This window comes from Chaetura pelagica, unplaced genomic scaffold (genome assembly GCF_000747805.2).
Source record: "Chaetura pelagica isolate M959 unplaced genomic scaffold, ChaPel_1.0 scaffold576, whole genome shotgun sequence".
Classification (NCBI taxonomy): Eukaryota; Metazoa; Chordata; class Aves; order Apodiformes; family Apodidae; genus Chaetura; species Chaetura pelagica.
In genome coordinates, this window is record NW_009953524.1 from 140965 (window position 1) to 164435 (window position 23471).

Consider the following 23471-nt stretch of genomic DNA (forward strand, 5'->3'; position numbering starts at 1 on the left):
AACAACAGCAGTGCATTGGGAAACAACCTCCCAGAGACCTACCAGAGCCTCGTTGGCCATCGTTGCCTCTTCCTTTAACTGCATCAATCTTCTCTCCAGCTCATCTCTTGTCCTCTCAGCCTCTTCTCTCATTTGCTTCTCCCGGGCCAGGCGTTGCCGTTCCATCTAGGAAAGAGGGGGTGGGGGAAGTTAGGAGAAATAACACACATTAGAAAGGCATTCCAGAGGGTGAGGGAGGTTCACTGTCTGGAGGTGGGAGCAGAGGGCTGCACTGCTGCCTTCTCTCTGCTTATCCCAACAGGGAGCTTCACTAGCCAGGGGTGACCTGATGCACTCTGCTCCCTTGCAGAGTGCCATTCCCTACTCCCTTGCAGAGTGCCATTCCCTGTTCACTTGCAGAGTGCAGTTCCCAAGACACTCCTCTGCTCTGCTGTTACCCACAGCCTGCCCCACCAGTTGCCTGCAGGTGACCATGTCCCCAAACAGCACCCCCCCACGCTGACCCACAGGGCACGCTCAGACAAGTGGGGCCCCAAGAGCTCCAGCTACACCTCGAGTTTCTTAGAGCAAGACTGGGCTGCAGGGCAATCTGGGGGTATCTTCAAAACATCAAATACAGACACATTGCAAGGCAGGAGTTTGAAGGACATGGACAGCTGCTACTTTTGATCAGACACCTAACTCTGGGAACCTCACTTACACTCATTTATACAAGTCACAAAGAGTGTGGCCACCCCTATCACTTCCTAGACAAGACAAATTCCCTCCCTCCAGCTCAGTCTGCAGGATACTCCTCCAGAGGGGAGGAGACCTCAGCCACACTGAGAGAACCCACCAGAATCCTGCCACCTCTTCCCAGAAGAGGCTGAGAGTGTTGTGCAGACAGAGTGTGCCCAACAACTGTGTCTCTGCCAGCCAAGTGCCCAAAAGGAGCCATCGGGCTAATTAACACGCCGAGTTTAAGCACTTCAGTACAACAGAGATGGGTGCCTCATAAATTTCTGTGCTCCAGCAAGGGCTGGCAGCAGGGCACAGGCCTCCTGCTGGCTTTAATAAGGGAAATAAGTGTGACAAGACACATTTCCCCACTCCTTGGCCACCAACTGTGCTCCCGAAGTGGGACGCCCACTGGTCTAACGGCTCTGCTGCCTTCGATTAAAGGTTCCCCTCATTAATTATCATGATGATCTGCATCCCACTTAGGGCTTCTATTAACAAGAGTTCCCTGGAACCAGGGAACAACCGTGGATCCTGGGGAGAGAGGGGAGAGCAGATGAGACAGCATGGTAGCTAGTTGGGGAGAGGGCAGCCAAGGCCAGCAGAAGTCTGACCTTTCCCGTGGGGCACAAGGGCTCTGGATTTGGGAGCCAGAAGCTCCTGCTCACCCCTCCCAGCAGCCCAGCTAAGCAACAAGATCTCAGGGACTTGCTGGTGTTACTCAAATGCATCCAAAACTCAGCAAAACTTGTCCCTGAAGCCACCAGCACTTGGACATTTTGCTCCACTAGTGTCAACTCCTAACTGACCAGAGCAAGAGGCTCCCCCTTCCCCAGAGGAGCTGGCCTGGTTGCCCTCATAGTGACTTGTCCTCTCCTGCCACCCCACAAGCTACAGGGAGCAGAACTGCTCCAGGAGGTGCCTGCAAGACAAGCCACCTCACCTCTCCAGGTCAGCTGAGCACCTCAGCACCAAGCCCAGCACCCCTGGGGCAGCTCTGTGGACACACTCCCACCAACTCGGCAGCCCCTTGAGCAATAAGCCCCTCCTGGGTGCAAGGGCTGCTTTGGCTTCTGCTGCTGCTCCCTAGTGGTGCGACTGCAAAAGGGACATTGATATTCCAAGCACCAGCGTTCAGCACAGCCGCGTGGGTTTCAAGTGAGTAGAAAAAGGTCTTACAAGCAGACAACAATGATTCATACAAGCCCATTTGCTGAGAGCTGCTCACAGGCTCCACGCTGCTGCCTCCAAAGAGCCTCCGGGGCTGCCTGGGCTGACCCGCAGCAGGCAGGGGAGCCCAGCACCCCATTAGCAGGCAGGCCCTGGGCTCCCCCTGCATTCCATCACCGGGTCATTAGGAAATGAGGAGCACGGCAAAGCACAGCTCCCCCTCCCAGCCCCTGCTTTGATACAAGCAACTAGCCCAGGGTGACATCCTTCTGGCAGGGAGGCAGGGAAGATGCAGGCAGGGTTGTAGGACACAGGGAGCAGCTCTTCCCTCCCGTCCTCCTGGTTTTCATCCCCAGGGTGGGGGCTGGATTAGGGCTGCCAGGCTGCTATCAGCCTGCAGAGCCAAGCTGGGAATGACTGGCCAGGTGGGAGGAGGCTACTAAAGAGAGACGTTCTGCTGGACCTTCCCTCAAAGCTGCTCCATGTGCTTGATGACAATCTGGAGACTGTTCCTCCCCCACATCATTTGCATTTCTGATTTTGGCTCATGGACATGTCTCTCACCTGCTTCCTGGCTTTCTCCTCCCTGGCCTGTGCCTTCATCTGCTGGACCTCCAAGGAGTCTGCCTTTCTCCTCCTCATGAAGAGGTCGTGGTTTCCAATACACAGCTGAAGAATCTATTCCAGTCAAGGGTGAAGAGTGGAGACAAACAGCTGTACACGTGGTGACCGTGAGGTAGTTTGTATTCCTGCCACACAAACCCACTAGTACTGCTTTGGTTTGGTGCTTGTCAGCACTTCCACCTGCTTATCTCAAACCTTAGGAGCTCTTGTACCTACATGAGGGGCAGGGAGCTGAGGCACAGCCCAAGACTTGGCCCAAACACCAGCTCCTGGGCTGTCAGCTCTTTGCAGAGCCCAATGATCTGCCTTCTGTGCAGGCAGGGGCAAGTTCTACCAGCTCCAAAAGGCATTAGGCCAAATAACAAAGACTTCTACAGCTCAGTCTGCTTCCCTGATTCTCACTGTCCCCCTTTCTTTGGGTTCAAGATGAACCTGCCCCTTCTCCCAACTGCATGTTTAAAGCATTGAGACTAAAAACAAGAAGAAGGGAAACCACTTTCCATCTAGGACAAGGCTACACACAAACAGAAGGCTTATAAAAATGTTTCTAGGACACCTTCTGATACCTTTGCTGAAGGGTTCTGAGCACCAGTGTGGCTTCCTCTGGTACTCCAGGAAGAAGACAAGGAAGGTGGCAATACTAGAGGAGGGCTGGCAAAGGGCTGAGCACACAGCAGAGGGAAAGCTCTATTCAGCAATAAAAGCAGGCTTCTGAGCTTGAATTTTTCTCTATGAACCTGATGAGAGCCATGAATGAGGCCTTTGTTAGGAAGCCCCACACCCCTATGGCACGTGGGACTGAACAGTCTATAATCAGGACAGCAAAGCTCCCCTCCCTCTCTTATTAAGGATGGGAATGATATCCCCCTCTGCTTTCTGTGGGTCCCTTGTTCAGCTTAACATGGTGCAGAGCTACTGCATCATTGTGGCCCATCCCTGGCAGTGTTGAAAGGCAGGTTGGATAGGGCTTGGAGCAACCTGGGCTGGTGGGAGGTGTCCCTGCCCATGCAGGGGGTTGGATCTAGATGATCTTGAAAGTCCCTTCCCACCCAAACCAGTCTGGGATTCTATGATTCTGTGAATGTAGCCTTGTATGTGAATCATCCTTGTACAAGGAGAGTGTCCCTGGAGGGGATCAGCCTGGGAAAAAGCCAGGACTGCAGCTCTAATAATGATGCATCCTGAAACAGGGAGCAGGATGGAGAAGATGGGCAGCAGAAAAAAGGAGATCTGGAGCAAAGATGGGGGTGACAAGAAACTTTTACTTACTAAGTGCTTCCACCATGCAGGTCAGATGTAACCCAGGAGCTCAGAAAGGGAGCACAGAAACAGGAGAGGGGGAAGAAGTTCTGTGAAGGAGCTTGACTTGAGCTTCCCCCGTCTCTTCTAGAGGCTGTAACTGAGCAGTATCTGCTGGACCACAGCACAGCTCCAGCCCAGCCAGGCCAGCACAGCTCCCTCCCTCCTCTGTGGTCTCCTACTTCTGGTAGAAACTACTGCTGCAGGCAATAAAAATGACTCTGTCAGTAGACTTACCAGCTTATTCACACGCAGCTTTGATGAATTGAATTTAAAAACATCAATCTTTTTGTCCAATGGCTTAATCGTAAACTGAAAAGGAAAGAATAAAAGAGGGGGAGAGTTATCAGAGAGCAGTGCATTTAATAACAAGGCAGCTATAAAAGTCTCACTGAAAAGCTTTGGCTCAGAGGAGGTCAGCCATGGCAGACAAACAAGGCTGAGAGCTGTCCCCATGGCTTGGTGCCAAGCAGGAGAACTAGTGGCAAAAGCAACCAAGGAGACAACTGTCCCTCTGGTCAGACAGAGCCACAGAGCAATGAGGGTTGTCCACCTGCAGCCTGCCCTGCCCCACAGCCAGTGTCCTCTGCACTGCTCCTTGCAGAGGGCACAGACAGCTCAGCACCTCCCAAGGCAAGGGCCTCCTCTCCTGGCACCTGCAGAGAATGGAGAAGGTAGAGCAGAAACTCCTGGCACTCCTGAGGGGAGGAAGAACCAGCTCAGCTGCCTGATGGACAGGCAGAAGGGTTCCCCTAGGAACGCACATACAGGAGCTGCTGTCCTTCCTGTTGCCACCTCCACCTGCACAGGCTCCCCAAAGGGATTTTCCATGCCTTTTGTTCTCCAGAAGTCTGCTGTGTCACTGAAGTGCTCTGCAACCCAAAGCACTGTGCCCTTGCTCTAACTTTTATTTACAGTCTCTGTGCCAACCAAGCAGCTCTCACCACGGCCTGGGCTCACCCTCTCCAAAGAGGTTTCCCCCAGCAGGTCTCAAGAGGACAGAGGTGGCATCACCAGATTCCAGAACTTCACCAACACAACCCCAGGATACACAGAAGACTCTGAACCAACCAGAGGGTACTTGAAGAGATGGAGTGCTCCAAAACACCACATTTTTTTGAAGGCAGGTACATATTCCATCACTCCCCTACAGGCTACAAAAATAACAGGCTGAAGAGAAAGCAGTGGAGCAGGCAGGCTGTGCCCATTAAAGCAGGGTTATCTGTCACTACTGGCCAGGCAGGCTCAGCCCAACTCACCCTGGAAGTGCTTTGTTTTGTCAGTTTAAAAGCTCATCTTTTAAGGCTCTAAACCAGGCAGACATGTGAGGATGTTCCCAGACTCAGGCTCTAGCAGAAATCCACTTGGAGAGGAATTTCAGTGCCACAAACACAGGATTTCAGTGCCACAACCAGTCAGGCTTTGTTCTGACAGATTAAAGCCCCCTGGTGTGGCCAGAGATGTCACACCCAGCTATTAAGCCTGTTTACTGTCACGTCAGGTCTACTTGTGGTCAACTGATTGCACAGATGATTGACCAGATGGAAGGTGTCAGTCCTTTCCCCCAGGAGGAAGCTCCATTCCAGCCCTGTGTCAGGGCCTGGCTACAGAGGCTCCCATCCCCAGATCCCACAGCTTCTATCACCCTCCTCTGCCATGGATAGGAAAGCTTCCCAAGTTCCTCTGTCTTGCAGAGTTGTCAAGCTCTTTATTTTTAAGGAGTAAAACAAGTGAAGATGATGCCAACATGGCCTTACTTACAAAACTTCCCCAGACATGTAATAAACACAGCTGATGAGAAAACCTTTAACTTTTACCCTGATCAATATCATGCTTAGATTAGGAAACAATTTTTAATTAAGAAGTTAATTTTCTTCCTCACCACAAAGGCAGCTGGTTCCTTTGAGCAGCTCCCTCAGCTTGAAAACTGAGCTGATCATTTTCCCCTCCACAGCCCATTTCATTGCTCTTCTCAACCAGGCCTGGTGCCCAATGATTCAGAAGATTCATATTGAAGCTCTGGATTTAATAAACATCTATCCAAGAGTGGGCTTAAATTACTCAACTTCCTAAAAAGATTCCAGCTGTTATGCCAGCCTGAAAACTCAAGGTGATGTAATGATATGGCAAGAGCTCTTCCCACCAGGAATACATCCCCCCAGTAAATATACACAGTGACATACACAGTAGAGATCTCAACTTGTGAACTCTGATGTTTGGGCTAAGAACATTAACAGCAATTTTGTTTGAAAAAAAAAATTACAGAGAGGGTTTGAATGTGCTCTGAAACCAAACAGAACAGCTCCCAGCTGACCTCTTGTACGCCCACTCCTGGAAGGTTTCAGAAGGGCTTGGAATTAAGTTTTCAGTTGGAGAAGCTGAGCTGCCCTTAGCTAAGCTGGTGAGAGCAAGCACAGCAGACAGAGAAGCTCAAATAAATAATTTGAAGTTGCAATTGTGTTGTTACTGCTCTGGAGGAGAGGGGAGATGTGTCCATACCTCTTTATCACTGTAGGAGATATTCCGGATCTCGTTCCACGGGAAGGAGATTTTAGGGGTCAACCTGTTGTCTGGGTCATAAATGTGAAGACCCAAGGCATCAACTCCAAGGAGCAGTTCTGTGCCCTTTTTATTCTACAGGGGGAAAGAAAAGAGAAAAAAAAAAAAAAAAAAAAAAAAAAAAAAAAAAAAAAAAGGCTTTTATTGCCCTGGGAGGGGCTGACATGGACTGTTGTTTCCTTCCCCAACCAGCCCTGAGCAGGGACCCACCAGCACAGAGCACCAAGAGAGCTGCAGCTGGCAGCAAAGCCCCCCGCAGCAGGGACTCTCACCATGGCCACCTCAGGGTCTGCTGGCTCTCCAAGCCTCCACCCACCCAACCTCACAGCAACACAAAAGCTGAAGACTAACACAAGAGCTAAGCCAGCAAGAAAACATGAGCCACAACCCGTGCTCACCCTAATGGTAAAGTAGTTGACTCCGTACATCTCCAAGTCCTGAGCTATCTTCAGATATTCCATTTCAGCTTCATCTCTGTCAGACACAGAAAGGCTGCTGTTACCATCTTGGGTAGGATCAGAGAGAGGGGTCTGGCTGCTCCTTCTGATCCTAAGCATACACAGGGCTTAACTTAAGCCTGGACTGTCTCCATCTCACAGGTCAAAGCCTGTCTTTGCTGGCAGGATCAATCAAGCCCAGGAGCAAATCCCACCCAGCAACCTGCTGGAATCTTCATGGCTGGTGCCACCTGCCCAGCCAGACACAGCACCTTGAGTCTTGCTTTGTCCCACTCCCAGTCCCTTAAGCACCCACAGGAAATCCCTGGCTGGGTGGCTTCTCTTTTCAAATCCAGCTGACTTAAGGCTTATCCCCTACATGGAGCATTTTACCACCCCAGGCAGCAAGACACCTCCTCCACCTGGATCCCCACTTCTCCTGGCCCAAAAGGCACTGGAGCCCCTGGGTGGGCAGGCTGCCTCCTTCTGCCCCTTGGCAGGTGCTCCCCTGCTAAGCACAGCTCTAAATTCCCTTGGGGACCCCCTCAGGGGACAGCAGAGCACATGGAGAACAAAGCCCTTTGCTGAGGCTCCTGCAGAGTTGTGCAGGACTCACCCTGCAGAGCTCATCCCTCACCTGCCCAAGCTCCCACAGCCCCTCAGATGAGGGGACAGACCCTGAGCCACCACCCAGCAGACACTCACCTGGCTCTGCCTCGATGCTCTGCATACCAGGCTGTGATCCTTTCCTCCCACATCTCTGGAGTCATCTGGTACAGGTTTATCACCTGAGAGAGGTGGGGAGACACAGACCAGGTCACACTGCTGCTCTTCCCACAGCCTCCTTAGCCAGCAAGGAAGCCTGAGACACCCTAGCCCCAAGCAACCCCTCCCCAGCCCTATGTCCCACCTTAGGACAGGTGGGAAGAACTTGGAGCACCTTCCAGTGCCTGAAGGGGCTCCAGGAAAGCTGGGGAGAGACTTGGGACAAGGGCAGGGAGGGATGGGATGAGGGGGAATGGATTATAACTGGAAGAGGGGACACTGAGATGAGATCTTAGGTAGAACTTCTTTGCTGTGAGGGTGGTGAGACCCTGGCCCAGGTTGCCCAGGGAAGCTGTAGCTGCCCCATCCCTGGCAGTGTTGAAGGGCAGGTTGGATGGGGCTTGGAGCTACCTGGGCTGGTGGGAGGTGTCCCTGCCCATGCAGGGGGTTGGGACTGGATGGTCTTTAAGGTCCCCTCACACTCAAACCAGTCTGGGATTCTATGACCCTCAGCATGGCAGGCTCAGCACTCACTCAACCCTCCTGAGCAGGCAGCAGAGATGAGTTGCCCCCAGGCCACCTTGAGGAGACACATGCAGGATGAAACTATGCCAAGAAAGGAAACATTTCCTTCTGAGACCAAATTCTCCTCCCTCAATACACCTTTTTGCACTGCCTGCATGGGTAAGGAACCCCTAGGAATGCAAAGCAGGGTGCACCCCACAGGCAGTCCCACCAAAACCCTCCCTGTTAGAGAAACCACCACCAGGCCTGGAAAGCTCCTCCTTGGTTGGGCTGAGCTCCTCACCCGCTTGGGAAGCAGCTCCTCTTGTGCCAAGAAGCCTCGTTTGTGGACATTGGGGTCATAATCACCATACTGGAAAGAAGCAGAGACATAGGGTGTGTGCCCCACATGAAGACAAGCAGGGAAAACTTCACCTTGACACATCCACCCCTCAGGGAGACAGCAAACATGGAGTGCTTGTTCCCTTCACACCACAACCTGTTAGAGTGGGGAACAGAAGCTGCTGGGACAGTCTGTGACTATTTTGTTTGTCATGAGGTTGCTCATAGGAACTAAGACCCTTCTTCTACACACACAGCAGAGATGGAAGCAGAACAAAACTTGCCACCATCAGCCAACGTCCATCAGTTGGATTAGATGATCATTGTATCACAGAATCAAAGAACTATTTTGGTTGGAAAAGACCTCCTAGATCAAGTCCAACTGTCAACCCAAGGCTACCATGCCAACAAAACCATGTTCTGAAGTGCTACATCCACCTGGTTTTTAGACACCTCCAGGGATGGTGACTCCACTACTGCCCTGGGCAGCCTGTTTCAGTGTCTGACCACTCTTTCAGTAAAGAAATTCTTCCTAATATCCAATCTGGAGCAACTTGAGGCCATTCCCTCTTGTCCTGTCACTTCTTCCTTGAGAGAAGAGACCTGAGAGAAGACCCCTGGCTCCAACCTCCTCTCAGGCAGCTGCAGAGCCAGAAGGTCTCCCCTCAGCCTCCTTTGCTCCAGGCTGAACACCCCAGTTCCTTCAAATGCTTCTCATCAGACTTGTGCTCCAGCCCCTTCCCCAGCTCCATTGGCCTTCTCTGGGCACTCTCCTCAACATTCTTCCTGTCCTGAGGGGCCCAGAACTAACCCCAGGATTCAAGGTCCTCTCCACCTGAACAATTCTGTTCTACTCTAATTACCACACCCAGAAAACACATCCTATGATGTGGGGAAAGACTCACTCTATAGCCAAGAGGTCCCTGCTACCCCACTGGGGACAGGGAGTCAAGATATGGATGGACAGACCCATCCCCAAAGACTGATACCAGTAATTCAGATGAGGCAGAGGGTGGTTTCTCTGTCCCTCTTCACCATCCTAATGAACAAATATCAAAAACAAACACAGGACTGTGACAGACTCATGGACTCCCAGAATGCCAGGTTGGAGGGGACCTCAAGGATCATCTGATCCAACCTTTCTAGGTACTACTCTAGTTTATATGAGGTGGCTCAGTATCCTGTCAAGCTGAGACTTAAAACTGTTCAACCAGGGGGAATCCACCACTTGCCTCGGGAGACTATTCCAATGTTGGACTGTCCTCATGGGGAAAAATGTCCCTCTTGTGTCTAATTGGAATCTCCTCAGGAGCAACTTGTGCCCATCGCTCCTTGTCTTTTCCATGGGACTCCTCCCAGGCAGGTGTTAGCTTTTCTGCCAGAGGGTCTGCTGCTCAACTAGGTCGTGGAATCCAATTCAGATTTGTTAAGTGCATCCAGTAATTACTGGTATTGGTTGAGATTTTTCCATCCTTTTGAGCAGTGCAGCAAGTGACTGAGAAATCAAACTGCTGATGAGCAGATGGAAAAGCCGAGTGTCCCTGCAGTGCCGGTGAAAATGAATTTACCTCCCGTACAGCTGAAGAGGGCACAAGAAACCACCAGCAACCAGCACCTCAAACGACCCAGCAAATTCCAGAGAAGAGGATGAGGGATGTGAGGCATGTACAGGGAAAGCTGTGATCCTCCCCCACCTGCAGACAAGGCTCCTGAGGTGCTGTCACGCCAGACGCCGCAACGTCGGCTCCAGTCGCTCAGTTGCAGGGAGACAGGGCCCCCCCCCCATCTCTTCTGAAGAACCTCAGCTCAGGAATGACAAAAATTTTTAAAACCAAGACCAAGACACACATGGTGGTCACATCCTAAGTCAGGAAGCTTTCTGGATCAGCCCCCTCTCAGTGCCAGAACCATCACTCGTACACTAAGACCAGAGCTCTCAAGTCTGCGCTTCCATCCTCCCCACAGCTCAACCAGCCACGTTTCATAGATGACAAGTGGGGATTAAAGACACAAATATTGATTTAAGCCAATGCAGATGTGAAGGAAGCACGCAACAACCCACACTGGCTCAGGCTTGTAACAAAACCTCCAGGGATTTCATTCAGGAAGGTGCTGAGCAGCAGCAACTGCCCCTCTTTTAAGGTCTCCAGATGCTTGGAGCTCCTCAGAAAGCAGCACGTTGCAGGTACACACCCCTTGAACCCACAGCCAAAGAGAACAGCAAGAAGACAGTGGCACTGGCAAAGGAAACAGCTCCAATAACCTTGGAGGGGCAGACAACAAATCATTTTTAGCTGATGGAAATAATAGCAAACAGGATTAAGGTGCTTATTTTCTGTTGTGATCTAGTGTGGTGATCCAAGACTAAGTGTGGATTATGTGGTTGTCACGTGGGGAAAAATATTGCCTTTTCCCAAAGGAATATTTGTATTGAGAGGGAGGTCTGGATGAGAACATTCATTATTCACAAGTCAAAAATATCAACACATGGCTGAGGTGCTGCAGTTTGTTGGCTCCACAATTCCACAAACATACTTTTAAACACCTTTCCAATGAAATCCTTCCTTTCAAAACTAGCAGGGAATTTCAGCTCCTGATAATTGAACTACAGGACCAGTATTCCTGGTTACACACAGAAGTTGCCTTCACCTCATTTATACACCTGGATAAAGAGGGGGAAAAAAACCCCACCAAAATAAGAAAGGGACAAGACTTGGAGGGCTGCAGGATGGCACTGACCTGCATTTAAGGGACAAGAAATGGAAGAACCTCTGGGTTGCGACTATTTTCTGCCCGGGCCCATTTTTCAGTAGATTCCAAAGTCTCTCCTAGCTATTTAAAAACTGAACCACCTCCAAGATCTGAAAGCAGTGTGGGTGGTTTGAAAGCAGGGCTGGAGGGGAAAACACAGAGTAATTCCCCACGTGAACACAATGATACAGAAATAAATAAATAGCTTGTTATTTTTATGACCCCCATGTTTACTTGGTTATTGCAGGTAGGTGTGCAACCCAACCTGGCTGTCCATCAAATGGCTGCAAACACACAGCTACATCAGGCTATTACACCCCTAATCATGCAAATCAGCACGTTATTAGGGAAATTACTGTGCCCAGTGGCCACTTTTTTTATCCAGAAAGGACATAATTATCCTATTTAGCTGGAAGGAGATGACCTGCAACATCTTTCTGCCCAGGTCTGTACCAAGCTGTGCTTCCAGCTTTCTCTGTTGCTGAAAAAACCCAGCTGAGAAGGGGAGACCCTGCCTGTGGGGAAAGCAGGAAGGGATGTCCGTTGCAGCCAGGAGAGCACAATAAAAGATCAGAAAAGGCATCCCTCTTCCACCTGCTCACTATCTGCCTGCAGCATCAAGACATGCAAGGTTAGAAGAGCTCTGACTCCAGCTGATCTCCTCCAGACGACCGGGCACCGAGCGTGCTGCTGAGCACAAGGGCAGCAAAGGGACAGGAAAGGGACAGCACCACAGTCCTGTACCAAGTCACAGCCTGTTCCCAATCCCATGAGCAGGACCTGTCATGGCCAAGAGTTAATAGCACTCAATATTTACCCAAGGGTTTATTCCTTTTGGCAACAGGAAAAGTCATTCCCTGTGTATCCTCAGCTTGGGAGGTGAACGGAGAATAAAAACAAGTAGGTGTTTACTCATGCACCCTAATCATGAATGTTTCACACAAATAGAAACATTTCTAAAAGCAATTGGTCTTTCTCTGGATGATGGGAATCTCAGACAAAGTACAGTTCATCAATATTCTGACTATGAGGAGAAACGAGGGCATGGAGATGTTCCAAGGGCTGGAGCAGCTCTGGAGCCAGGCTGGGAGAGTTGGGGTGTTCAGCCTGGAGAAGAGAAGGCTCCAGGGAGACCTGAGAGCACCTTCCAGTGCCTGAAGGGGCTCCAGGAAAGCTGGGGAGGGGCTTGGGACAAGGGCAGGGAGGGGTGGGAGGAGGGGGAATCATTTTAAACTGGAAGAGAGGAGATAGAGATTGGGTATCACGAAGAAATTCTTCACTCTTGAGGGTGGTGAGAGCCTGGCCCAGGTTGCCCAGGGAAGCTGTGGCTGCCCCATCCCTGGCAGTGTTGAAGGGCAGGTTGGATGGGGCTTGGAGCAACCTGGGCTGGTGGGAGGTGTCCCTGCCCATGCAGGGGGTGGGATTAGATGATCATTAGGGTTCCTTCCAACCCAAACCATTCCGTGAATCTATGATTTTTCCAGTGAATCCAAACATTTCTCACCAAAGCACCCTGCTGCACATCACCCAGGGCAGGATGCAGCCAAACCACCATGGGCTAGAGGGTTATGAGGAAGACTGTCAGGTAACACCAAAAAAGCCACAGTGAAGCACTGAGGCCTGGCCTGTTCTCAACCAGCATGGATCAGACCCTCTCTTCAGGCAGCAGAGCCAAACCTGCCAGTGAAGATGGTCTCATTCTGCTTCTCCTGAACTGCTCGAGGACAGACCTGGGTCAGACCCAGGGCAGGGACACCTGCTTGTGCTCCTGTGAGCCAAAAGGCAACCTGAGAGTCAGAACTGACTACAATCATTAGGCTACAGCCATAACACTTCTGAGCTGTGACCAGAACCCAGTCACTCCTTTTCCAAAGACAATCTCTGCACTGGAGATTAGAGAGAAGACACCTTAATTGTCCTGCATGTACAGGGATAAATCACCTCTACAGGGATAAATCACTTCCCCTCCTGCAAGAATGTCCTCACTTCTGAACCTTAGGCTGCTCCCTCTCTCCTGGGAGTCCCTCTGCTGTGAGCTCTGCAAACTGCCCAAGGCTGCATGATCCAGCTGGAAAACAACATTCTCCAAAACAAATCCTCAGCAAAACACACTGACTCTGAGTCCAGAGCAGAACTCAGCCAAGGATCAAGGGACACCCAGTGACCACTGACTTTTCCCTCTGTCTAGTGAAGCCCAACACCCAAGATCAAACCCAAGCTAAAAGGAGAAGCCAGGAAAAGCCCTTTAACCCTGCACTCCCACTTACATGCTAAGCTGTAGCACTCAAAATCAAGCAGTTATCATGATGACAAGTGTTCTCAGAAAGCTGTAGAGCTGCCAGTCCCATGGCTGGTTTGCCTCTGGCTACACTGGTAAAAGCAGGGAGGAGATGCAAAAAAGCACAGGCTCAGGGAATTCACCTGCTCCAGGAGTGAGCCACACTTGAGCAGGCACTACAAGCTCATCAGCTGAGAGCTTGCTAAAGAGTCCTGGAAAGAGAGAGCAAAAATCTGCCCAATGTCTGAAGGCAGCCAGGAGCCAGCAGCGTGGAGAAGGCAATATTGCTGGTGTAGCCCCCTCACTTCCCAAGTTTTAACAACTTTCCTGCCTTCCTCTTTCCTTGGGGATGCAGGTTGAAGGCACCTTGTTTCCCAGGAGCAATGTTAAGTCACTGCCAAGATCAGCAGGTCTTGGAGAACCCCCTGTGCCTACCTTGGCTTGGACGGCATAGGAGGCCAGCAGGACAGAAGCTTCAGGAGGACAGTAGATCTTCTCATCCAAAATCTGCTTCTTCACCTGCATGTAAAGGACACATAAATATAACACACACTTAGCAGAGCAGGACAAGGCACGACTGTCACAGCAGATGGTGGCAGTTTGTTTTAACTCGAGCTGTCAACCACACAGGTAACAATTTTCCTAACACAACTTCCAATTCAGGCCCAGGAAGTCTCTGGGAGCTTGGAAGGAGAAGGGCTGTTTCACAGGCCACCTTCTTCAGACAGGTTTGTGAGAAGAGCTAAATTTATCCATGGAAAATGACAGAGCCTGTGTGCCATTGCTGAAGGCAAGGGGGGAGGGAAGAATCTTTCATGTCAACACAGAGACAAAACCTCTTAGGGCACAAGCTATGGATTGAGGTGACATCTGCACACACCACTAAATTAAAGAAGAACTTTGCAACCCAGGCTCTGAGCACACCAAGGTTTTGCTCTGGGATATCCAGACCTCAGGACAAGGCAGTGCTCACCTGTGCTGGAGGCTAATTCCCTCCCATCCCACAGGACTCCTCTCCCTGTCTCTGCTTTTAGCAGCAGGCAAAGCCCTGCACATGCTTCTCCCAGGAGAGCCAACCTGCAGTTCCCAAAAGCCAAAGCTTTATGTTTCCTGGCTTCTGTGCATTAAAAAATTCAATGTTTGAGATGTTTTGGTTTTGCACACTTCATTTTTCTGAATAAAGACAGGAAAAAAACCCATACTATTTCCTGGGAGACTTAAATGGATTGTCACAGAGATGCAGTAACATCAGCTTAAATTTATAACATGCTTTGAGTCCTCAAAGTTGGTTACAACATAATCACAGGAGATGTTCTCCTGCATGCAGATAAAAACAGGGGGCTTTGAAGTTTTGTGCTCCCATTTCCCACGAGTGTTCCAGAAGCCCAGACTCCTCTCATCAGCAGAAATCCTGGTAGAAAAGGCATCATCTGCATTTCTAAAATGCAGCTTTAACTGCTTTTCCTCTCCAATTTTCTTTCTCAAAGATGCCAACAGCATTTTTCCTCATCCAGGATAAAGCCCATGGCAAATCAGACACCCAAAATAGCCCTAGAGAGACACGAGTGCAGGAGACCTCTGAAATGAACAGCAATACTTGGCATTTGAAAGTCCCTTAGCTCTGTAGAACACAGATGAATTTTGGAAGAGTGAGGTGTACCATGGAACTGGTGAGCTCCCTTGTTAGCCAGCTGAAAAGGCTGGGCACACTGAAGCCTACAGTGGTATTTCCAAGAGCAACCCAATCCAGGATGCCTCTGCTTTGGAGTAACCAACATAAGAATGAGCTGCTTTTGGTGGTTTTCTAACTTATTTATTTGAGAACTTTCAAAGCCACAGAGCAGCTGCAACATCCCAGTAAGTACCCCAGGGTCTGGCTAGGAACACTCTCCTCCCTGTAACTGTGTAGGAGACACAACCCTTCACAGAACATAGCTTCAGAAAATGGATCTTGTCTGAGAGAGATCTCCTGTGATAGAAGCTCTCTGTGACCAACCAGGCAGCACCATCAGCTGAGCTGGTTTCTCAGGACACCAGGTTTTGCAGCACACTGGAAAGAAAAAAGCCTGGAGTAGCTTTCCAAATGTTCACCACTGTTTCCAAATGCTTAACAGAAGGGCACGAGCTGCAGGGGGACCACAAGGTTCCCCCTTCTTGCCATCAGCCTCTGACAGGCCTGGGCTTCTGGGATTTTCTTCTGCTCCAGTTATGTGAAGGCTGTTTTGCAGAGGTGAACCTTGGTCTACAGCCTGGACACAGACCAGGTTGGCTGCATCCTGTTCCTGAGGAGGAAATCCCTCTGCTTCCCCTAACAATGCCATCATGTCCAAAGCCACCCTTCAGCACAGCTGATCTCCACACTGAGGGGTGGGCTGGGAGGCTGCAGGTGCCAGTCAAGCCCATTCCTGACAGCTTCATGTCCCCAGCTGCCACACAATCATGTTACAAATCACCTTAATCAGTCCTGATAGCAGGTTTGTGAAGGCTGCAAGTCTGGGAATCTCTGATTACTTCATCCAGACAAACCATCTTTGACCTATTTGGAGAAGTTTCTGTTGTGGAAGAGAAATTTTGGAGAGATGGGAACACAACGATGAGGATCCACGCTCTGCTGAGCAATTTTCTGACCCTGGAACCTCCTCACACTTCTGTTCATCCTGACTCCTTCTCCCTTGGGTTGGAAAACAGTGTACTGACAAGGTTCCTACCTGCAGGAAAAACAAGTGCTGAGTGATTTCCTGGACTAGTTCTTCCTCTGCATTCTCAGGATAAAATTTGGCCAGGAAGTGGAAGGTGACAGGCTCCTCTGTTGGAACATCATGATCCAGAACCTGCAGGATACAAGAGCCATTCAGCTACTCCTCCCAGTTTCTTCAGCCCTTCCTTGGAGCCAGGACACAGCTCCCTTCCCTTCAGATCAGCACATCTTTTGTCAAGCACTTTAGACAGCTAGAACAGAGGAACCAACTGAAGTAGTTCAGAAATCACAGGTTAAGAAAGAAAACAACCAAACATTTCTGACATTCCTAAACAGGCAAGAAAACAAACAAGGCAGAAACAAACAGCATGTGAGATGAGACAGAGACTGGTCCTCATCTGCTGTGTGCATGTTGCCTCTACCAACTTGGCAGAGTGACACTGAATCCTGCTCTGCTGCCTCCTGACTCTCCTTGTTTCCCTGCATGACCTTCTCCTGTACCTCAGTGCTGGTCCTTCCTTCCTTTCTGCTGTGCTGGCACCAGCCAGTTTAGATCCATAGCAGTTTAAACCTTGGCATGACATGGGAGACACCCAATCCTCCCTCCCAGCCTGGACTACTGTCTGGTTCTAGAGCAATACCCTCTGGCTGCAAACAGAACCTCCCCCACCACTGCTCCAAGCTCCTCAGGGAGCTGACAGCTCCACCTCCTCCCACCTCTCCAGTTCCCCTGGTTTTCCTCCTCCCCAGCTCTTTGTACATCTCAACAAGAAAAGAAGCCAAGATGCAACTGCATTTTCCATGGAATCCCAGACTGCTTTGGGTGGGAAGGGACCTTAAAGATCATCCAGTTCCAACCCTCTGCATGGGCAGGGACACCTCCCACCAGCCCAGGCTGCTCCAAGCCCCATCCAACCTGCCCTTCAACACTGCCAGCGATGGGGCAGCCACAGCTTCCCTGGGCAACCTGGGCCAGGCTCTCACCACCCTCAGAGTGAAGAATTTCTTCGTGATACCCAATCTCCACCTCCTCTCTTCCAGTTTAAAATGATTCCCTCTCATCCCATCCCTCCCTGCCCTTGTCCCAAGCCCCTCCCCAGCTTTCCTGGAGCTCCTTCAGGCACTGGAAGTTGCTCTAAGGTCTCCCTGGAGCCTTCTCTTCTCCAGGCTGAACACCCCAACTCTCCCAGCCTGGCTCCAGAGCAGAGCTGCCCCAGATCATCTCCATGGCCTCCTCTGGACTCTCTCCAACAGCTCCATGTCTGTCTTGTACTGGGGACCCCAGAGCTGGATCCAGCCCTTCAGGGGGTTCTCAGCAGAGCAAAGGGGGACAATTCCCTCCCTTGACCTTTTTGGCTAAAGATTTTGCCATCCAGGGGCACAGAAGAGAGACTTTTAGGTTTAATTTACATGACAGCTCCACTGAATCCAGCACGGCCACCTCCAGAATGAGAGCTCAGAGACTCACTGTGCCCAGCTCAGAGGAGCTGGGGTGGACAATCTCTGTCAACTCTTCTCCATTTGACCTACAGATGCCACAGGGATGAGATTTAAATCCCCTTCACCCAGTTCACCCCCCCATCACACACAACACAATCTCAGGTCATCAAAGAAAGGAGGAAAAAAAAATAAATAAAGGACATTCTCCTTTCTCATCTCACACAACCCCCCAAGGGAAATTTGATTCCAACCTTCTTGTCCATTTTGAGCCAGGCCACTGTGTCCTTGATGGTGTATTGCAGCCCAAAGAACCAGGTTTCTCGGAGTCCCAGAGTCCTGCACACCAGATCAAACAGGTCCTTCCCTTTCCACTTCACCTGCAGGAAAAGCAAATAGGAAGCAGAGTTACAGAGATGGATTTCAGAACTTCATCTCAAACAAACCCATTCTATTCACCTCACAATCCCTTTGGGAGGGGGGAGAAGGCAGCTGGTACAGATAAGGAGGAAACTGAGATCTGATTGATTTATTTTTTCCATTCCTGCAAACAACACTGTAAATAACCCTCCCCCCCCCCATTTTTTCTACAGACATTCCACAGAGAACCTGCAGGGTCTGCTGAGGTTCCCTTTGAGCCACACACTGCTATAAGCAGCCTGTTTCCAGCAAGCAATAAAAATCACTCTTAACTGCCCCTTCTTAGCTCTACCAACAGCCCCAGGAAGCCCGGCTGAAACTTCAGAAGCAGCAATAGGGTTTCATAGACAAGGGTGCAATGTGCTCCCAAAAATCACAAGTGAAATGATCTATGTGTGAAGCACATTTGTCCAGAGGGCTGAGAAAAAGGGCTCAGAAAAAGAAAATTACTATCCCTGAAGTCAGCAGTTCTCTCCGAGCATGTTTAGATAGAGTCAAACTGCATCTTCTGCTGAAAATACTGGTAATAAAAGCAGCTCAGGAGGAGAGAAAATTGGTCCTACTCAAAGGCTGTGTCCTTTGAGCAATCTATGTTGTTGCTGAAGTTTGCTCATAAAACCAGAAGGCGTGGGGAGGCAGAAAGGTGAAGAGGGACATAAACCAGATGAATCTAATACGCCAAAGCCACTTTGGTCTTCCATCTGCATGGTGGAAACAATTGCTGGACCGAGACATATGGCCATTACTCCAAAGCCCTAGGGCAAAAGGATCTCAGCACATGCTCTTGTCACTACAACTCAATCTTGGTGCCACCTGGACAGCATCAATATTGATGCTCCGGCGCGGCGCTCCCGCTGTCACCCACTGCCGCCTCGTGGGCAAAGCTGCTGTGGACAAGCTGGTTGCCATTCCACTGGCTCTGATGAAAGGAGGATATCACTGCTTTCTCCCCCTCCCAGAGCACAGACACACACACACAGACAGTCCCAGAATAGAAGCAAGCAGACACTACCCTCTGAAAAACACCACCCCCGGCCGACTCGCCGCAGCCGCAATTCATCTCAAAGGTTCTCAACACCTCGAGGTCAAAAACACCAGGAGGAGCAAGTTTTGCAGTGTTGTAATTATAAAACCTTAATTTCACACATTTAGCCAGCCTCCAGTCCCCATGATGAGCTCCAGCTCGGCTCAGACTGCAGAAGATTTTCTCCTGACTATTATTTGAAGAGGGAGGGTAATGTGAGGGTTCAGACGAAAGAGACACATTTCAACAGCCATTCTGCACCACTTCTGCAGGCACATAAACCAGGCTGCCATCAAAGGGCTGGTTCTTAGCTAGAATTAAACTGCTCTGCATAAAGCATTATCTGCTTGTTTTGCTTTCTGCAGAGGCCACACGTCAGCCTCTTGCTCCAGAGGGTGATGGGTGCTGCTCACACCAGCCCTGCACTGACCCTTGCCCAGCACGGGCTCCTGTGTGCTGCCCACGGGGCATCTCCTGCCCAGACATCACATCCCCTGGGATCAGAGAATCACAGGATCACAGAGTGGTTGGGGTTGGAAGGGACCTCTGGACATCATCTAGTCCAGCCCCCTGCTAGAGCAGGATCCCCTTCAGCAGATCCCACAGGAACACTTCCAGACAGGTTTGGAAGGTCTCCAGAGAAGGAGACTCCACAGCCTCCCTGGGCAGCCTGTCCCAGGCTCTGTCACCCTCACAGGAAATAAGTATTTTCTTACATTTAGGTTAAACCTCTTGTGCACCAGTTTTTGCCCATTGCCCCTTGTCTCGTCACTGGACACCCTTGAGAAGAGTCTGGCCCATCCTCCTGACACCCCCTGTAGATAATGATCAGCACTGCTGTCTCTTCCTCCAGCTGAGCAGCCCCAGCTCTCCCAGCCTTTCCTCACAGGCAGCTGCTCCATCCCCTCACCTTCACAGCCCTTTGTTGTCTCCTCTCCAGTAGCTCCTTGTCCTTCATGAACTGAGAAGCCATGAACTAGAGACTCAGTTCTCCAGATGTGTCTTCACCAGGGCAGAGCAGAGGCAGGAGAACCTCCCTGACCTTCTGGCCACACTCTTCTCAATGCCCCCCAGGAGGCCATTGGCCTTCTTGGCCACCAGGGCACATTGCTGGCTCACAGTGTTTTGAAGCTCCAGGACTGTAGCCCCTCTGATTCCGTCCCCCCTCAGCTGGGATTTCCACCAGCTCAACTCCCCCTAAACCTCCCCTGCAGAGTTTCACACTTCTATTACCACCAGACCTTTCCCACCTCACAGCACCAGCTGGACTGGCCCTAGAACCAAGCCAGCAGCTTGTTCCAAAGACCAGCAGCCAGCATTAAAGGAAGAGCTTTGTGTGTTTTCCTCCCTCTGCAATTTTAATTTGGTGATGAGGGGATTTTAAGGGATTGCTTCTGCTGCTCTGTCACCACACACACACAGCAGGAGTAGATCTTTAACATTCCTGCCTGCACGGTGCTGGAGCCTCCAACCATAGGCTTGGAAAGCCATCCTGTGTTGAATTACCCTCATAAATATCTAAATGCAACAGCAGCCACATTTATTTCAACATCCACGATTTCCTTTCACACCTTGGTACTTAAAATAATGATCTGCATTCGAGTGGCATCTTTTGCCAGCTGAACTCCAACTGGTTTAGACACTCAGCACCTCCTCACCCTGACTTGATAGGCCTCGTGTCATTAACTGCCACATTTCCTGGCCATAAAACACAAAATGAGACCCCTCAGGCATGGGGAGATGAAGAGAGGGGGTGTCCAAGACTGGGCATAGAGGCTGGAGCAAAGCCAGGCTGGGCTGGCAGCTCCTTCTCTGTCCTCTGCCCAGAATCCTGTTCCCCTGCTCCGCACCAAATTGATTCCTGAAGCACAATATGACTTGGCAAGCCATTCCCAGCTCCCAAAAACACAACCACGAGCCTTAGGGGAGAAAACCCCCTCTGAGCCACATGCCAGAGTGGCTGGCATCATGTTGTCACACAGCTCAATCTCCCCACAAAAAGCTGCATCCCAAGAATGTTAATCCAACAGAGCCACCTCCTGGGGACTGAGCAGGATGTGACCCTGGGGCTTCCTGGATCAGCTGCAGGCATCACCACCCCCAGGAGCAGCTCTGCACCCTCCCAACAGTGTGATCTCAACAAGGGTTGTTAGATTCAGCAAGTGGTGGATGAGCTGCTTTATAAAGGGACTGCAAGGCTGTTATTTCACAGAGCTGGAATTTATGCTCTTCACTAAGTACAGAGATTAAAATTTATCGGCAGCATTTTAAGTAAACAGCACAAAACACTTCAAACCCAGCAGCCAGTGGCTAGAACAGAGCATCTCCAGTGCAGGTTATTGGCATAATCTTTTTCTCCAGCAGAGACAAAGCATTTGGCATCTATTACCAGGGTCTGCATTATTTATTAACCTGCACCAAGAGTCATTTCCAGCTCGCAGGCAACCGGACAGTTTATTTCAGCACAGAAACCTCCTGTCAAGCTTCACACCCACTCATTAGCTAACGAGTTGATAAACCAGCTGCAAAACTGAGCAGGAAGGTTATAAGTCACCCTATGGCAAGGGGAATCAAGGAGGGAGGCCAAGTGTGACCAAAAAAACGGGCATGAGAGGGCAAGATTGTCCAGCGTGGAGGAGGTTGTGTCAGGTCTGCAGAGAAAAGTGATTCCCAAAACCCACTGGCACAGGCTGATGCTTTTCCTCAAACCATGTCCAACTGGATTTATGCCAGGAAAAGAGAGAAGTAAAAGGACATTTTTTAACCATTTAAGATGAAGTTTCCACACCAGAAGCTCTCCTTGGAGGAGAGCAGAAGGAGGCAGAACTCAGGGACAGCAGACAAGGGACAGGACAAGAGGAAATGGGCTCAACTTGCACCAGGGGAGGTTTAGATTAGATATTAGAAAAAATTTCTCCACCAAAAGGGTAATGAAACACCTGAACAGGCTGCCCAGGGAGGTGGTTGTATCTCCATCCCTAGAGGTGTGTAAGAGACATGTAGATGCGGTGCTGAGGGACATGGTTTAAGCACTGGGCTTGGTAGAGCTGGGTTACTGGCTGGTAGAACTAGGTTAAGGTTGGACTCAATTACCTTAAAGGTATTTTCCAGCCAGAACAATTCTGTGATCTCACCAACACAAACCACCAGAGCTTTGGCCACCCCCGGGGTCAGGCTGGGGAATAAGGGCACAAAGAAGTGACAGGAGGAGCCAGCACTCACCAGATCTGCCTGGACTGCTTCCCTGAGCAAACCTCTCCCCAGGCTCCCTCCTCACCCTGCAGCCACTTGACAAGAGGCACGGTGCTGGGTTAGAGTGTGACCTTGGAGAAATGACTAACACGTATAAAATATTTTCCTGCACCTATTTATCCTTAAATAAAGCAGAAAAAATGGCTTTTCAGCTTCATAAATCGTTTCATTAGGTGGTAGTCCTGGGGTAGAGGTGAGAAGAGAGCACAAAGCTCCTTCTTGTGATGCTGTAACAGCTGAAAAAGGGACTTGAAGATTTAGATTTGACATGAGGAGGAAATTCTTTCTTGTGAGGGGGGTGAGAAACTGGAACAGGTTGCCCAGAGAAGCTGTGGCTGCCCCATCCCTGGCGGTGGAGCAAGTCCAGAGGAGGCCACAGTGATGATGGGAGGGCTGGAGCAGCTCTGCTCTGGAGACAGGCTGGGAGAGTTGGGGTGTTCAGCCTGGAGAAGAGAAGGCTCCAGGGAGACCTTAGAGCAGCTTCCAGTGCCTGAAGGGGCTCCAGGAAAGCTGGGGAGGGGCTTGGGACAAGGGCAGGGAGGGGTGGGATGAGGGGGAATGGATTAAAACTGGAAGAGGGGAGATTTAGGTGAGACATGAGGAAGAAATTCTTTGCTGTGAGGGTGGTGAGACCCTGGCCCAGGTTGCCCAGGGAAGCTGTGGCTGCCCCATCCCTGGCAGTGTTGAAGGGCAGGTTGGATGGGGCTTGGAGCAGCCTGGGCTGGTGGGAGGTGTCCCTGCCCATGGTTGGGAGTTGGGACTGGATGATCTGTGACGTCCCTTCCAACCCGAACCAGTCTAGGATTCTGGGATTCTAAAAGACCAGGCAGGAAAGGGACTGAGCCCCAGAGGCAGCCCTCAGCCCCCACCCTGGGATGTTATTCCCATTTAGAAGAAGGCTCTAACAAGAGGACATGACATCTCTGCACTGAAAGAGGGAAGGAGAGGGCAGAAGGGCAAAGGCAGGGGCTGAGTAGAGCATCCCCTCACTATCCACCTGGGAAACAGCAAGTGGATGGGCTGGATCTTTGTCCCACCAGGAGATGCCCAAAGAAAGCACCCACCACAGTTTATAATTGAACCAGAGGTAATTTTGAGACTGCAGACCACATTCATTTGTCCTTCTGGACTTGGATGACAACAGGAGTTCACAGACAACCATTGATTTGGATTTAAAGCCCATTTGGCACAAAA

General features: G+C 50.5%; 1 protein-coding gene across 1 annotated transcript in view; it reads right to left on the bottom strand.

Annotated features, from left to right (window-relative positions):
* Positions 1-19998, bottom strand: part of NF2 (neurofibromin 2 (merlin)) — a 30091-nt gene extending 10093 nt beyond the window's left edge. Inside the window, exons 1-11 of the mRNA XM_009999484.1 lie at positions 19936-19998; positions 17836-17961; positions 16155-16277; positions 13882-13965; positions 8380-8448; positions 7512-7594; positions 6768-6843; positions 6310-6444; positions 4048-4122; positions 2452-2565; positions 43-165 (exon numbers count right to left, since the gene is read on the bottom strand). Coding sequence (XP_009997786.1) covers positions 43-165; positions 2452-2565; positions 4048-4122; positions 6310-6444; positions 6768-6843; positions 7512-7594; positions 8380-8448; positions 13882-13965; positions 16155-16277; positions 17836-17961; positions 19936-19998 — 1071 coding nt within the window. The remainder of the gene's footprint in view (positions 1-42; positions 166-2451; positions 2566-4047; positions 4123-6309; positions 6445-6767; positions 6844-7511; positions 7595-8379; positions 8449-13881; positions 13966-16154; positions 16278-17835; positions 17962-19935) is intronic.
* Between the last annotated feature and the right edge of the window lie 3473 nt (positions 19999-23471).